The sequence below is a fragment of the Homalodisca vitripennis genome, chromosome 4, assembly GCF_021130785.1.
Source record: "Homalodisca vitripennis isolate AUS2020 chromosome 4, UT_GWSS_2.1, whole genome shotgun sequence".
In the NCBI taxonomy this organism is placed as follows: domain Eukaryota; kingdom Metazoa; phylum Arthropoda; class Insecta; order Hemiptera; family Cicadellidae; genus Homalodisca; species Homalodisca vitripennis.
This window is the reverse complement of record NC_060210.1, coordinates 73,011,688-73,027,544: the sequence shown is the minus strand read 5'-3', so window position 1 is coordinate 73,027,544 and position 15,857 is coordinate 73,011,688. Positions and strand designations below refer to the sequence as shown.

The window sequence follows — 15,857 nt, the reverse complement described above, 5'->3', positions numbered from 1 at the left end:
AGATTTACTATACATTATTCTTGTTTTTATGAATAAAAAGATTTTATTGTATATACAAAAACGTCTACAAGTTTAATACATAACGTGTTTTAAATTGCTGCAATAACCCTTATTAAAGATATGGAATGTGTTAGCTTTATTTAAAAACTACAATGTATGTGTGGATTTCAGATAAGTAAGCTCCCTAGTTGTACACATCTACACGCCATCACAGTAGTGGTTGTCATGACAACGCTTGCCCTCGTTAGGAAAAAGTATTGTTTATCCCACGCCACTTGAAAATTTCCAAACCTTACAAATATTTTTGGGTTTCTTAACTCAATTTATGTTCCCAATGCCGCACGAAGCTCAAATTGGCCACACGCGCATTTTGTTTTTCTAGTCAGAGGCCGATAAAAACACGGACCCTGATCTTTAGGTGGGGACAACACCACCAGGTTTTCTTTTATTAATCGGTTTGTTATAAAGTAGATGTTAACATGTGTAGATTCTTTCACAGAGGATACGGATACGTCCACCCACTTCTTCTTCTTCTTTCCAAACTCAATCACACTTGATATCATTCACGCCACAGTACCTTCCCTTTCTGATGACCTTATGTGCAAGTACTACCAATGGATAATATATGTTCATCCATTATCGCAAAGTAGATCTTGATAAGTTAAATCTTATGCACTTTTACGCCGTTTTTTTTTATTGTAAAGCTGTGGGAGATGTCTCATTTTAAATTCTCATTAATACACACCCACATTTTTTTTAGTTTTTCTTATAAGTTTATGCTTTACAATATTTAAATTATGAAAAAAAAACTTTCATCCTTTGTTCTGAACAACAAATGTAAGTCATAACAAAACTTAACAACGTTATTATATCCATACTAAATATCTCTCCTACAATTGTAGGAACTATAATTATTATAATAATAATTTTAGTTTTTATAATTGTAGGATAGGTATTTACTATAATAGGCCCGAATTTTTTTAATGCAGTCAAGTATGTTGAGCGTTACTGCTCATTATGGCTTTGTTCTTGGTAACAGTTTTTCCCTTATGTTGTTGAATTGCTTAGTCAGTAAAATATTTTATGAATTAATCAATTATAATTGCAATATTACAACTATTGTAATTACAAAGAATTCTACTAGACGCCAGTTCAGGACAAATTTAATTGTTGTAAGACATTCACTTCCAGTTAGGTGAACATCTCGAACTTCTTTAGTTTGTTTCTAAGACCAATTAAACATTCTACATTCTCTTTATCTCTTTATCTTATTCATACTATAATCAGACAGAATTACAAAATATTAAAAAAATATACATAAAATATATAAAAGTTTATTAAACATCAATTTAGTTTAGTACTTATTTCAAACTTTACATTAAAGAACTTAAATATAGTGTTATAGTTAAAACGCAATAACGATATAAAACAACATTTTGTCTATATATTTAATTACATGAAAACAACCCACTAATATTATAAATGCGAAAGTTTGAATGTTTGGATATTTGGATGTTTGGATGTTTGTATGTTTAGATGTTTGGAGGTTTGTCCTCGAAACACGCTGAAACTGCCATACGGATTGTGCTGAAATTTGGAACAGGTATAGCTTTTGGTCTGAATTAACACTTAGAGTGCTTTTTACCACCCATAACACATCCATTTTACCAATTAAAGTCGAATTAAAACTGAAAAATTTCATAATCCAAATTAAACTGGCACTAAACAGCTGTTCAAACCTTCAGTTTTATGTCGACAGATTAGATTGGCTGAAACTTCTGTTTACATTTAAATTCGATCAAATATTAATTAAACAGTGCTTGATCAGTAGTGTAATGCAGATAGTAAATAAAAAGTTAATATCAAAATTTTACTCCAGATCGCGCCAGTGATGAATTAAAATCATCTAATGCTTTTTATATATTATTTAAGCACCGTTATAAAACCATCCTTAATGAAAAAAGTCATGAATGTTTTCACATACGTTAGTTTAAACTGGTGGGATTCCTTGACAGTGTGATATGGCATTTTAACAGTGTCTTATGCGAAAACAGAGAAATTACTAACATGCCTCAACGTAACAAAAAACTTTTATTTTGGAATGTTGCGTAACCTTAATGAGGATTTATCCCTTATACCGAAAGTAGATAAGAAATGGGTTGAACTTCTCCCTAGGCCGTAATAGGCTTCTAGTCCTACTCATGTGTATATTTTCTTCATCAGGACCAAAAGGCAAACTCAACTATGTCCCTGGAAATATTTGAGATAGAAAGTATATTACAGAAGCCTATAGTAGATGATTTTGACCAACGTACGTAGATTTCCAAGAACTGCCTAATCGAACTACAAGAGTATTTTGATCGAAGCAATACGGCAAGCTAATTTGTGACATAGTAAATTAATTTAAACGGTCTGCAGTAGGTGCTTTTTAATCGAAGTAGGGTTCTTGGCCCTATACGTAAGTATACTTTTTCTTTGACAGGACAAGGCAAACTCTAATATGGTACTGGAAATATCTTAGACCTGAAATATGTGATAAAGGCTAGAAATAGACGCTTTTTGACCGAAGTAAGTTTTCGAGACCTGTGTATTGTATTTTCTTGATCGGGGTAACAATGCAGGCTTAGCTGTGTGACGTTGGACATATAATTAATTTGAACCAGAAATGCTCTTCCAGGTGCAAAACATGATATATTAATTAAATTAAACTCTGATACTATTTACCATGAACTTAAATAATATCTACTTGATGTATGCCTACTTGCGTTTTAAAATGTTCATAGAACTCCATCATATTACATAATAAGTGCTTTTACTAAGTAATATAAGGACTTCGGTTCTAAAGATTGCGTGCGTGGCCGCGGGTAACAGCTAGTTAGTATATATTCAGTAACCCAGAATCAAATGAAGACACAGCTCTCATGATCAGATTGGCAAAAAGGTTATATTTATATCTCGGAGTAATCTGATGAAAGAGATGAATATTGTTGGAGCATTTATTTGTATCTTACCTTTTATCAACGTATCACTTATATCTTGATTTTAATCCGTATCTTTAACAGTACAAACATTAATAACAAACTAGGGATTATATTATTATTTAATATTATTTAAATATTCCTTTTGAGTTCTTGTTGTTATTATAGATTCATACGCTGTGTATTTATTTGCTTTACTTTAAAATAATTATGTGAAAAAATGCCGACACAGAGTATTAAAGAAGAAAATTGAGCAATAAAGATAGTCTTTAGCCTCCAGCTTTACGTTAATGATGCGGTGGTGCATAAAAACGCAAAAAAGCGCGGTGGATGAAGATGGCCTTTTTGTGAAACACTACAAATGAGAAAGTGAGTTAGAATTGGATCTTTGGATATAATAAGCTATTTATCCTTTATAGTAAGTTACAATAATGACTTTGTTGAGACAAAAACTGGATATAGCCAGGAGGCTCTTTCCTAACTTTAAGTTTCCATCTTCAAATGTAATAGTTTTTAAAGTTTCTGTAACAAGTCATTCTCTCTCTATCACCTGTCTATAAATGAATTATAATTTTTAGTCAATTGATTTGTAGTCCATCAGCGTCAAAAGTATTAAGACTCTTTTATGGTTGAATTTTTTTTAATCAGCAGATAAATAATGCAATAAAATTATCAATATTTTGAATTTGATGCACACTATATTGTTTGTAATTACACAGTAAATTATGTACAAATAAAAAGGTACACAGCAGATGTAATAAAATACGTATAAATGCATTTAATTCATTTTAAACCGAAAGTTGGCAAGCAATCCAATTCTATCTGGCCGCTAATAATATTACATAATATGGAATTTAATTGAAAATAAAGATTATTGTCTCTACAATAGCAATAATAAAACGTTCCTCACACCTGATTTGCATTGATGTGTTTAAATAATATTAATACCAATTTTATTTCTTAATAAAGGAAATTATTTCTTTACAAATGACAATATTATTAATCTGTCACCATTTGAAAACATTAATAATCTATTAATATTCCAAAATATCTCTAAGATTAAAATCCTTAATAAAAATAATTTTACTTAATTATAGATTTGAATATTCTATACTTTTAATTTAAGATCCTCGCAAATTACCTTTTAGAACATACAATGTAAAGTCAGAGTACTTACAACAGAGAGTACTGCTTTGAGTACTGCCACGCTGGGGAATCTGTGCAGCTGAACGGCAAAATCACCAACGTTAATACTAAGCTTATAACACATAAAATTCAATACTGCAAGGTGTTTGAATAGTAAAGCAAAAATCTTCCTCGTTTGGTTTCTCAGATAAACTGAAATTCCTATATGCTCCCTTTTGTATTATTATAAAGCCCCGCTATAAGTGACCGATTCTATATCACGACATTCAGCCAATCGTCATCGGAGAGAGAGGTACTCTAACAGCACCAAAATACCCTGGGTCAGCGCTTCTTTGAGGAGAATGTAATCGACTTGCACTGCCGTTGCTTAGAATAGTTGAATAACGTTTGCTGCACTAAGTGCTATTTTGTCAGATTGCAATTGTGAGATGTGGATTTTGAGATATCAACGAATAGTGGGTGAATTATTTGCCTTTCGATGACAATATTTTCCTTTTTCAAATTGGAGTTTTACACAATTTAGGATTAGCTCGATAACAGGCTGTAGAACTTTAGTTATTCATCTGGATAATAATAACTAACCTATTTCGCAGTAAACGATATCACATAGTGCGAAATTTGGCCATAAGTGTGAACAGTTCTTAATAAGTCAGGGTTAGAAGTGTGTCTTCGAGCAATCACAAGAGTCCAACTGATCTACTGGATGTTTGTGATGTCATATCCATGTTATGTGTTGGGTCAATAAATTGGCTGACATCGCTCTTAGTAAAATACCTTTCCTCTTTTTGCTATTCGCTTTCACTTATTTTAAAATTTATGTTGGTAGCACTGTTATAAATTCTTTTACATGCAGGATAGCTGGCTTGTGATGCCTTTTAAATGATTTTCCACAATCTTTCTGTAATTAAGTAAGACTTTAGGAGCAATTTGAAAGTGACACTAAAATTACGATTTCTGTAAAGGGAATTACGAGACGATAAAAACCTGAATCAAGTGAAGCATTTAGGTAACGTGTATGTGTATTTCTGTTACAATTTATTGATAAACTAGATATCCCAATTGTTTCCACATATTCTTATAGCATTTCTGTAAAAATTCAATGTATTTTAAATGTCTAACTGTATTTATTGTGCATTAGTTTGATTTATTATGAGCTCTTACACTTTTTGAGAAATAAGAACTAAATGTCACAAACACCCGAATAACTTAAGCCTTGCAATCACTTCTAACCATTCAGATTTTATTTGTTTGTTCCGAATATCAACTAATTTTCCTCAAGTAGCCTCAGACAGTTAATTTATAGTGGTATTTGATTTATCAGCAATGATTTACAGACACGAAAGTACCAAAATAATTTGTAACTACTCCGTTGCTTTTGATACTTATGAGTAATCCAAAGTAGTATTTACATATCTTTGCATGTATGTAACAAACATATAATAAATACTTCAATGAACTTGTATAGTAGAATACAATAAATTATTGGAACAAAACTCTTTATGAAACCTGATACTAGAAAGAAACCAAATTGCTTTAAAATGTAATTAAACGATTGAAACATATATATATATATATATATATATATATATATATATATATATATATAAAATATAATTTAATTTAATTTTGTTGTTTAAACATTGTTAATAGTAAACTATAAACTTAAAATATAAAAATATGTATTTGCCAACTGTCATGTATATAAACCCTCACATTTAAACCTCATTCAGTGACACGACCACGGAATTTCAGAGCATAGCCAGCTCAGCCAACCGCTTAAAATATGTACCTTTGAGTGTCACTACTGACCGGGCTCTCAATCAAAGTGGATAAGGGCATTCCAGAACCTGCAAGCCATCTCATGAAAGGATTTATCCAACACTATAGTCCTGTGTTGAGGCGTTTACAACATTTATGAGCTGGCTTCTTACTTTTATGAGTATTAAAATAATATTCAGAGAAATACTTGAAATACCTAAAGTAAGCTATACTTTTGGATTACTTTGAGATCTTTGCGAAGGACTTGTGTCATTTCATTGATCAAGGAGTCGCAGCATTTGAGGTGTGGAAAAACAAGTAATTTAGTCTACAGCAGTTTGTTATATTTCTGTAAAGACTTTGTAATTATATACGTACATAATATGGTGATCTATATAATGTGTCCAAAGCAGTTAGATGTATTCCTGAAAATACTTTTTAATTATATACGTACATACTATGGTGATCTATATAATGTGTCCAAAGCAGTTAGATATATTCCTAAAAATACTTTGTAATTATATACGTACATACTATGGTGAGCTATATAATGTGTATTGTTCCATTGTGTTGTATTGTGTATTGGGTTTAAAATAAGATTTTGTTTGTACAAAATTAACGTCACACATTAGATTTCCTTATTTTAAAAAGGAAGTAAAAAACACATTTTACCAACACTTTTTTCTTTATTAATAGACGATTAATAACTCCTAAATGAAGTCTAGTCGAAGTTGGTTATTGATATAGTAATTTTATGTTGTACCTTATTGATATTCAATTTTCGTAGTAGATAAAACATATATTTTGTTTACTGTGTCTTCAATTTATATAACGTATATAACGCATGTTCTGACCATTAACAATCATTTCATAGAATATGTTTTACATACACTTAGCGTAATTCATAGTTAGACAAATCACGAATTAACAATGAGGTAACAATGTACATCAACAGTGTCGAGTGAAAGATAAGATTACGGTGGATCCAAACTAAAATAACGCTATATTTTTCACTCAGTAGTGCGTTACATTATTTTCCTATTCCATTAATTAGGCTTGTTATATAGTTGTGGTGTCCCTCAGGTGCACAAAATTTAAATGTTTGGAGCTCCCGTGCCCTGTAGTCCAACAATAATTTAATTGTTTGCTGATAAATAAAATATCTCTATGTTTATACTAACCGGGTGGCGGGTGTCGGTGGAAACATCCAGATATTGCCAGAAAATTAATATACGAGGAGAATTTGATTGCCCACGCCGCTATCCATGAGGTAGAATTGTAATACGAAAATAATGGGGAGTACGAATTTTAATCACACTCAATAATGACAGTAAGTTGGGATAATACAGGAGAGACAGAGGTTATAAAAGAAAACACAATATTTATTTAGAGACATTATGTTAGTAAATGATTATTTTAAGACTGTTTATACCCTAAAATATTTTCCCTAAAGCAGCGGTTCCCAAACTGGGAGGCGCGCCCCCCTGGGGGGGGGGCTTGGAGAAAGTCCAGGGGGGGCGTGACACCCAAATGAAATAAATAAAAAAAATTACAAAAATAATTTCCTCATAATAATACTCCCCTCACACCATCCATGACCCCCACCCCCCGTTACCTCCATTTGGCCTTGGCGTGAGTGCGAGTGTCCCTCTACCCCTACCACGCCCGCCTACCACTACCCCCACCGCATCTTCAATCCAATGTCAATAACCTTGCACTTTTTTCAGTGCTTGCGTTGTAACTAGTCCGTTCGCCAGTCCGTTATGCCAACAGTGCTTTCCGTGAATTATCGTCAGCGTGTTTGCTGTATTGTGGGTGTTCTGTAATTGCTGCGACGTTTGAATTGGAGTAATTGTTTTTGTGTTGTGTGAGTTCTGTGTGAAGCTGAATCAGAGAAGATGAACACGGCAAAGAAACGCAAGTATATTGACGATTATATTCAATATGGGTTTGTTTCCTTGCTTAAAGATAATGTTGATCACCCTCAGTGCGTTATTTGCTATGAGGTATTAAGCAATGACGCGATGAGGCCTAATCGTCTTCTGAGACATTTGTCAACCAAACATGCCTCTTTAAAGGACAAACCTAAAGAGTTTTTCGCTGCAAAATCTAAGAATTTAAAGCGCATGAAGTTAGATAGCACTGGATCTGCTGCTCAGTCATCTCTAAAAGTGCTTGAAGCTTCATATGAATTATCTCTTATTATTGCTAAGGAAAAGAAAAGTCACACTATTGGTGAAACGCTTGTTAAACCGTGCATTTTAAAAGCAGCCGATGTTGTCCTTGGAACTGGTAGTAGGCAAAAGCTATCACAAATACCACTTTCAGACAACACCGTAAAACGCCGCATTGATGATATGGCCAAGGACATTAAAAACCAGGTGGTTGATGCAATAAAAAAATCACCGTTTTTTGCTATCCAGCTTGACGAGAGTACAGACATAGCACAATGCTCTCATTTGCTTGTATATGTTCGTTACATTGAAAATGAAAGAATGAAGGATGAACTGATGTTTTCTACTGAGCTGTTGACCACTACTAAAGCTGTAGATGTGATGGAAGCAGTATCAGACTTTTTTAAGAAACACGAACTTTCTTGGCAAAAACTTATTGGTGTATGCACAGATGGTGCTCCTTCAATGCTGGGTTCTCGTTCAGGCTTTGTGCAGTTGGTCAAAGAGAAGAATGCTGATGTGGTTGGGATTCATTGTTTTATTCACCGCCAAGCCTTGGCAGCAAAAACTCTTCCTAACGAACTCAATGCTGTTTTAAAGCTTTGTATTAAAGTAGTCAACTACGTTAAGAACAGTGCATTAAATACTCGACTGTTTAAAATTCTGTGTGAAGATTTAGGAAGTGATCACAAAACGCTGCTATTTCATACAGAAGTACGATGGCTATCAAAAGGCAATATGTTGGGAAGACTATTTGAACTCCGTGATGAAGTGATAACGTTTTTGGCACAGCAGAAACAAAACGAGCTTAGTGCAGAGTTCAAAAAACCCTGGAACCAAGTGATTTTGGCCTATTTATCAGACTTTTTGACACGTTAAATAACCTAAACTTGAGACTGCAAGGTGCAGACTCAAATATAGTAACACATCGGGATGCCATCAAGATGTACGTTGAGAAACTACAACTTTGGATACGTAAAGTGTCAATGAACCCCAGCAACTATTCAAGTTTCAGCAAAGTAGTGTCAGTCTCAGAAGAAGTATGTTTTGAGGACGTTTTTGAAGGACCGCTTTTGAAAAACTTGATAATTGACCATTTGAAGAACCTCAAGGAGGAGTTCAGCAGGTACTTTCCTAACTTGTCAGAGGAGTTGTACAAACTATCAACTGACCCGTTCAACATGGACATACAGTTGCTGCCAGAAGAGTTGCAAGAGGAGGGAATAGAAATAAAAAATTACTCTGCTGCAAGATACGATTTTGACAAAATGGACAAGCCCTCATTTTGGTTAAAGTACTTAAAAGTTTACCCCAGTGTTTCAGGGAAAGCTGTTCGGATGTACTTGCCTTTTTCAACAACATACATGTGCGAAAAAGCGTTTTCAACTCTTGTGGCGATCAAAACCAAGTACCGCAACAAACTTGATGTCGAAAGTGACCTACGCTGTGCTTTGTCTGAAACTCAACCCAGGATCTGTCAGCTTATCCAGAACATGCAAGCGCACCCATCTCACTAAATTACATTTTATGTTTTGTTTTTGTAAGTAGGTAGGCCTATTGTTTCACCTTCCTTAAATTGAAAATGTATCTGTGTTACAATGTTAAATTTTGTATCAGTTATTATATTCGTTTTTCATGTAATACTTGTTTAAATTTTCACCATACGTACAATTATTGATATGTGTAGGGGGGCGTGGGGGGTCTCCAAATAACCAGAGGGGGCGTGGTACAAAAAAGTTTGGGAACCCCTGCCCTGCCCTAAAGGATGAGTAAAGTATCGGAAAATGTTCATGGTATTTAAAAACTTTACTAACGCTCCGAATTATAGCTATTATTATAGGTATTATTATAGGTAGGAATTATAGGTATTAGTTATTTTAAATAATCTTAAATACCTAAATTCTATATGATAGTTTGACGCACACATACTACAATTTGTAAACACCAATAACCCACAGGTCAACAACTTAAACAGTAGACATGCTCTCGGGTAAAAATATGCTTAAGTAATTAGTAATTTTTATGATAATAACGACGGAAAAAATTGTTTGCTCATCAAGGATTCTTTGGCTTTACTATAAAGTAAACTTACATGTGCTGCTTACATGTGCACTCTGCGTGAGAGCGTACCTTAGGCAGTTAATTATCATCTAGCTCGTACACACAACAGCTTTGGTTATCTTATGTTTTTCATTAGACTCCTATTCTTGTGCATATTCATGAAACTATATTAATTATGCAAAATATTTACATACATGTGAACACTTAAACAATGCTTTGTAATACAGTTTTAAATTTCAGTGACGAATGAGAATCCGAGTGATTGTGTGAACTCTCCACCGAGCATTACAATATTCTTAAATTGAATTAAAAGGATTATATAAAAATGGTATATTGATAGACTGTATAAAATCGATTTATATCGACTGTATTATAAGATTCAAAATGCCTATAACAACCATTTACTAACTGTGTCTAAAGAAGCTTGGATATATCGGTGGGGGGGGGGGGTAATTTTATTTAATACGGATGAATTGTAATAAATTATTGAGGTATCTATAGTAGGTCAGCTACCACTCAACCGGGTCCTACGGTCTCGACCTATCTGCATTTGAAATGAAGAGACTCAGAAGCCTTTATAGATTGATGTCATTAAGTTGGAATATTTACAAGAATAATAAAATCGGACATTACCACGTACTGGCTCATGGACACTACACCGTACATATCAAATTGTTGTGTAAAATAGTTGCAATAAAATAATTAACTTATAATAAATTTTTCTATTTAATTTGTGATGTGATTTTTCGTAACGAATCCCACTGTTTCGGCCACGAGCAAAATGGGCTTTTATAAGTATTTGTGTAATGTGATATGTATTAAGCTGAGAACATGTAGATAGTAAATTATATGTTTTAAATACACAATCATAAATTAACTTAAATCTTACCTTCTATTATTTTTCATTAATGATGAAAAGAAGTATATATGTACGCGCTTAACTCTTTGCGGGTTTTATTTGATTTAATAATTACTAGATGTCTCGCATTAAATCTACCAGTTACTTTAGGGTCTATTTTAGGCAGGTTTGACTCAGTATAGTTTTGTGCTTATTTCAGATGGTTGTGGTTTCATTGCTTCCTTCCTCTTTCTTTAAATTAACTGCTGATGGAACTGTTTCATAGGACTATGTGTCACATTACGGCATAAGACCTTTACTGTAATGCCAACAAAGAGATGGAAATATCCATTTAAGAGGATGTAATTATTTTTTTAACCGGTTTTGAACACTTTGTGAGATTTAAGGAAGGCCACACATTGGCAAGTCAGCAGTATTCGACAAGGGTATGTTAATGTGTGAATTTAAATTTAGTATACAATCAGTTCAATACAATTGATTATAAGGTATAAAAAAGCTAAGTCTTTATATTCTAGGGTTCAACCCTATATAGCATAACAGTTAGAACCAACTCTCGGGAGTCATTCTATAAGATATATTTTCTCTAATGTATGAACCAGAAATGAATCACGCCACCCGGGCCACTGAGGGATTTTTATTGTTATTTTATTGAGCAACTTATAAAACCCCCAAATTTTACCAAAAATTGTTGATGACCTACCCTTTCAAAAAATAACGCAGACATTTTAGTTCCCAAAAATGGTTTATAACCATTAAAATTCTGTAAACAACTTCCTACAGATACAAACATGCTATAGTTGTTGAGGCTATAGTAGAAATCAGTGTTATTGTGAAATCGATTGTGGATTAGCGTATAAATATAAGTTTACCACGTTTTAGAAATTTAAAAATACACTGTTGACAATCCTCAAAAACGAAGGTGCCATACAGTCACCTTAAGAAAAGTATGTTTTAAACTTAAGGAAATAAAATATGATAGTCATGACATCTATAATACACGGACAATTTAAAAGAATACTGAACCTTTTTTCCTATGGAAGAAGACATTTTGTGGTTTAGGTTTAATTAGTCAATGGTATACTTTTTTGCATATGTATTATTAAGATATGTACCAAAAATAATTTTAGTTCTCATGTACAGCAGCTGTTTCAGAATAAATGCCAAGGACTAGTTCGTGCTGATGAGTTCAACTGAATTCCAGTTTTGAATGAAACATGCACTAAAAATTCATATCCTTGGTACATCTATATGGTGATTCCTATATGTTACGTTTAAAAATTGTAGTTGTCCAGTAACATATCACAGTTATTAGTATCATATGAAGGAACGGCTCGTTCTGGGCATGTATAAACAGATGGATAATTTATTATTCATAGAAAACACTTGCATGACATATACAATGCATGAAAACTGTAAAAATCTCGTTTGATCTTGCAAATTGTTGCTTTTTGAAACAAGGCCAAATAGAATCCCCACCTTCAAAAGTTGAAACATCTGTTGTGTTAATAAATTAGAAAAATAATATTGGAACTCTACTTCTTTTAGGATTTTAAAATTGATATTATTACTTGATACGAGGCAAATTGGATAAATGAATTTATGTGCATTACTGCATAAATGTTTCCTATCATTATAGTATATTGAATAAACTCAATGTTTCGGTCAACTAAGCCATTATGAAACTATTATATTATGTTTATAAACATTAAAAAATTTCACACTGAATATTTTGGTAAATAAAGTATTCCAAGTATCATGTTGGTTCAGTTCCTCCTGTACATATAGTAGTGAAGTTTTGTTGTCTATATTGAGGTCAATTCTCATTCCTTTTTCCAGCAGATTTCCAATATCCGTAACTCGGCCTCTTTTATTGGCCTTTTTAGACAAAGGGGGGTTAAAATATTTGGCCTATAAGATCTTATACTCCTCCGTAGCTAAGATTTGATACCGTTATTCTAAATAAAACAAATGAAAAAAAAGGAACGCAGTTGCTGCACCTCTTCTTTTGTTCTTTTATTCAATGACGTTCTTGGATCTAAGTATTTATTAACTATTAGGACGTTATATTTAAAAAAATAAGATTATGTCCTCTCAGTTAACCATCAACATTAACATCACTTTAGTAGTCGTTTGAAAACTTAATAAAATATTGACTCAACAACTTCAAAAGGCCAATGTGATCTATCTGCACATGTAATTTGATAATAATAACTATGTTGATAATGTCACCGTTTTAGCTTTTAGCGTCAGAAGTGCAAACATTATTGAGCCAGATTTTGATATTTTTTGTCACGAAGACTAATTTTTGCAGCATGATTAACTTTCAATAGGATGGTGTCTCGGAGAAAGTTATTGAAAGAATGGTGGTTGTAGTAAATACACTTTCTGAGGTGATCAATGCACTCACTAATTATAATGAGGATATTCAGGCTTGTCATCGTGTCCGTATAAAGGGAAAATCGGGTGTTATATTCATTAATGTTCAGTTCTCAAACAGACAAAAAAGAAATAATGTTCACACCAATATTAATAAATGGGGAAATCTTTAAATTTACAAGTTTTTTGCGCTATTCCTGTAACATAAATTTATGTGAAATTGAATAAAAGATGTATATTTCAGTTATGATTTATTTACGTAGGATCATGCAGAGAAAGAGACAATATTAGAATATTTTAAAATTTCAGTTGGTGACAAATACAATGCCATTAATTAAAATGGAGAGTAAGAATAGTTGTGATATAGATATCATTACTATAGTTAAAATTTAAAAAAAAATTAAAGGTTTTTTAACCGATTGTGTATAACATTGTTTCCAAGTCTATAGATCAAGGAGTATTTCAATAACAATTAAAATGGCTTGTTTTGTTCCTATATTTATGGACGGAGACAGCACAGAAAGATCCTCATATACAGCCTATCTCCCTGATTAATACGAGAGCAAAAACATTTGAAAGCTTGATAAAACTAAATTTTTTAATTCTTTAACTAACGTTACTAATTATAAGTGAACTATTGGAACTAAAATTAAATTCTAATATATTTACATATGCGCATGAGATTGGTCTGGTATGTCCTCCTATAGTAAATGCATTTAAAAACTAATGAATAGTGACTTGGATTATCAAATTGGCCAATAGGGCATAAAATAATAGTAAATATCAACAAATCAATGTATTCTTTTATGAAAGGACTAAAACTTGATCTAAAAAATTATATGAACTATTTTTTCACAATCGCTAATGTGTGTATATATATATATATATATATATATATATATATATACACATATATACAAGAATAGAAATAGTCTAGAAAATACAATAACTGGGTCAATTGTTGATAGAAAATTAAAATGGGAATGTTATGCAGTTGATTAGCTGCAAAGTTAAGCAAGATAAATTGTGCTTTGTATTATGACAAAATATTTCAGACCGGAGCTTCTTAAACAACTTTATTTTTCATACTGCGATGGTACATACAGTACAATCTTAAAACATATTTTTATGATTCAAAGATTTGAAATTAAAACATATTTACCATCTAAGAACATTTTTGCAAAGTAACACAGATTTGTAATAAATATAATATGTTTGATATCAGCAACTATTTTCACCGTGCTGCTTATTGAATTTATTATTCTGTAAATTTTATAAACATCTTTACAGATATGAATTTAACGAGTAGTCCCGAAGTAGAGTACGTGCTTATGTTCTAAAATCACAGTTAAAACCGAAAACGTAAAAGAGGGAATGGATATAAAACAGTTTACTTATACAGACATTAAAATATTTATTGATATCATTTTACAAAGCGTCAGCGAGTTGTGTGAAAGTAACCAAAATTTAAGATGAAATCGAAACATCATATTTGCTAAATGATAGTATAATTAAATTCTCCGAGATGTAGTTGCTGATTATAGTTTTGTATTTATAGAGTTGTTTTATACATTTTATTATGTTTATTGCATTCTATTGCATCCTTGTTCACGGTTTTATCATTCCGTTATTGAATTTATATGTTTATTGTTGTTTGTTATTTATTTATTATTCAACTATTTATTTATTATTATAAATGTAGGTTATTAATTTTTCTTATATTTAGATGTTTATTATTAGTTGTCAAGCGTTCTTGTTGCTATTATTCAGTTATTTACACATCTAGCTGTAGCTTAAATGACTCCCACTAAGAGCAACTTTTTTGTATAAAATTATGTTGTTATAGCTGGGTTTCTGTAGTTGTAACTGAATTTATTCTGTTTTGTTGGGATAGAGTGTTATATTAGAAATGTTTTATTTTTGTATAATTTTTATTATTATTATTAGTTGTAAAACCTAATTAAACAATAAAAAGGACTTTTTCTAGATGTTATGTGTTTTGGAGGAGGAATATTGGACGGTTCAGTAGATATATAAAAATTATTCTGAAAGTGTATTACAAATTAATGTGTTTTTCTGAGTTCTGTACGTGTTTTTCATTTTCTGCTTTGTATCCTTGGTGGAAGTAGGTAGGTTTTAATGGAAAAGACATTTTTTAGATACTTCCACATTAAATTTATAAAAGCGCTTTCGCCGGTCAAGGCATCATCAGTTTGACGTTGTTTACAGAAAAAACATATGTGTAAAATAGAATAAACATATGATAAAATAAAATAAAGTTTAAAACTAACTCTAAAGACCAAAAACTAATAAATTATAAAAGAATTATAATTTTAAATTATAATTATAAATAAAATTATAAATAAAAATAATATTATAATTCTTTTATAATTTATTAGTTTTTGGTCTTTACAGTTAGTTTTAAATGTTATTCTATTTTATCATATATGTTTATTTTATTTTACACATATGTTTTTTCTGTAAACAATGTCAAACTGATGATGC

At 31.7% G+C, this 15,857-nt stretch overlaps 2 protein-coding genes across 2 annotated transcripts; both read left to right on the top strand.

The window, feature by feature from the left end:
* Positions 1–7,780: 7,780 nt before the first annotated feature.
* LOC124361061 (SCAN domain-containing protein 3-like) lies at positions 7,781–8,935 on the top strand. Its single transcript, XM_046815096.1, has one exon. The coding sequence runs from the start codon at positions 7,781–7,783 to the stop codon at positions 8,933–8,935; it is 1,155 nt and encodes a 384-aa protein (XP_046671052.1).
* Positions 8,936–9,000: 65 nt separating this feature from the next.
* Positions 9,001–9,573, top strand: LOC124361059 (protein FAM200A-like). Its single transcript, XM_046815095.1, has one exon. It carries the CDS (start codon positions 9,001–9,003, stop codon positions 9,571–9,573), a length of 573 nt encoding a protein of 190 aa, XP_046671051.1.
* Positions 9,574–15,857: the final 6,284 nt, after the last annotated feature.

Excerpts from the sequence above, each read along its gene's own strand:
- LOC124361061 (XM_046815096.1), top strand. The coding sequence starts at position 7,781 with ATGAACACGGCAAAGAAACGCAAGTATATTGACGATTATATTCAATAT.
- LOC124361059 (XM_046815095.1), top strand. The coding sequence starts at position 9,001 with ATGTACGTTGAGAAACTACAACTTTGGATACGTAAAGTGTCAATGAAC.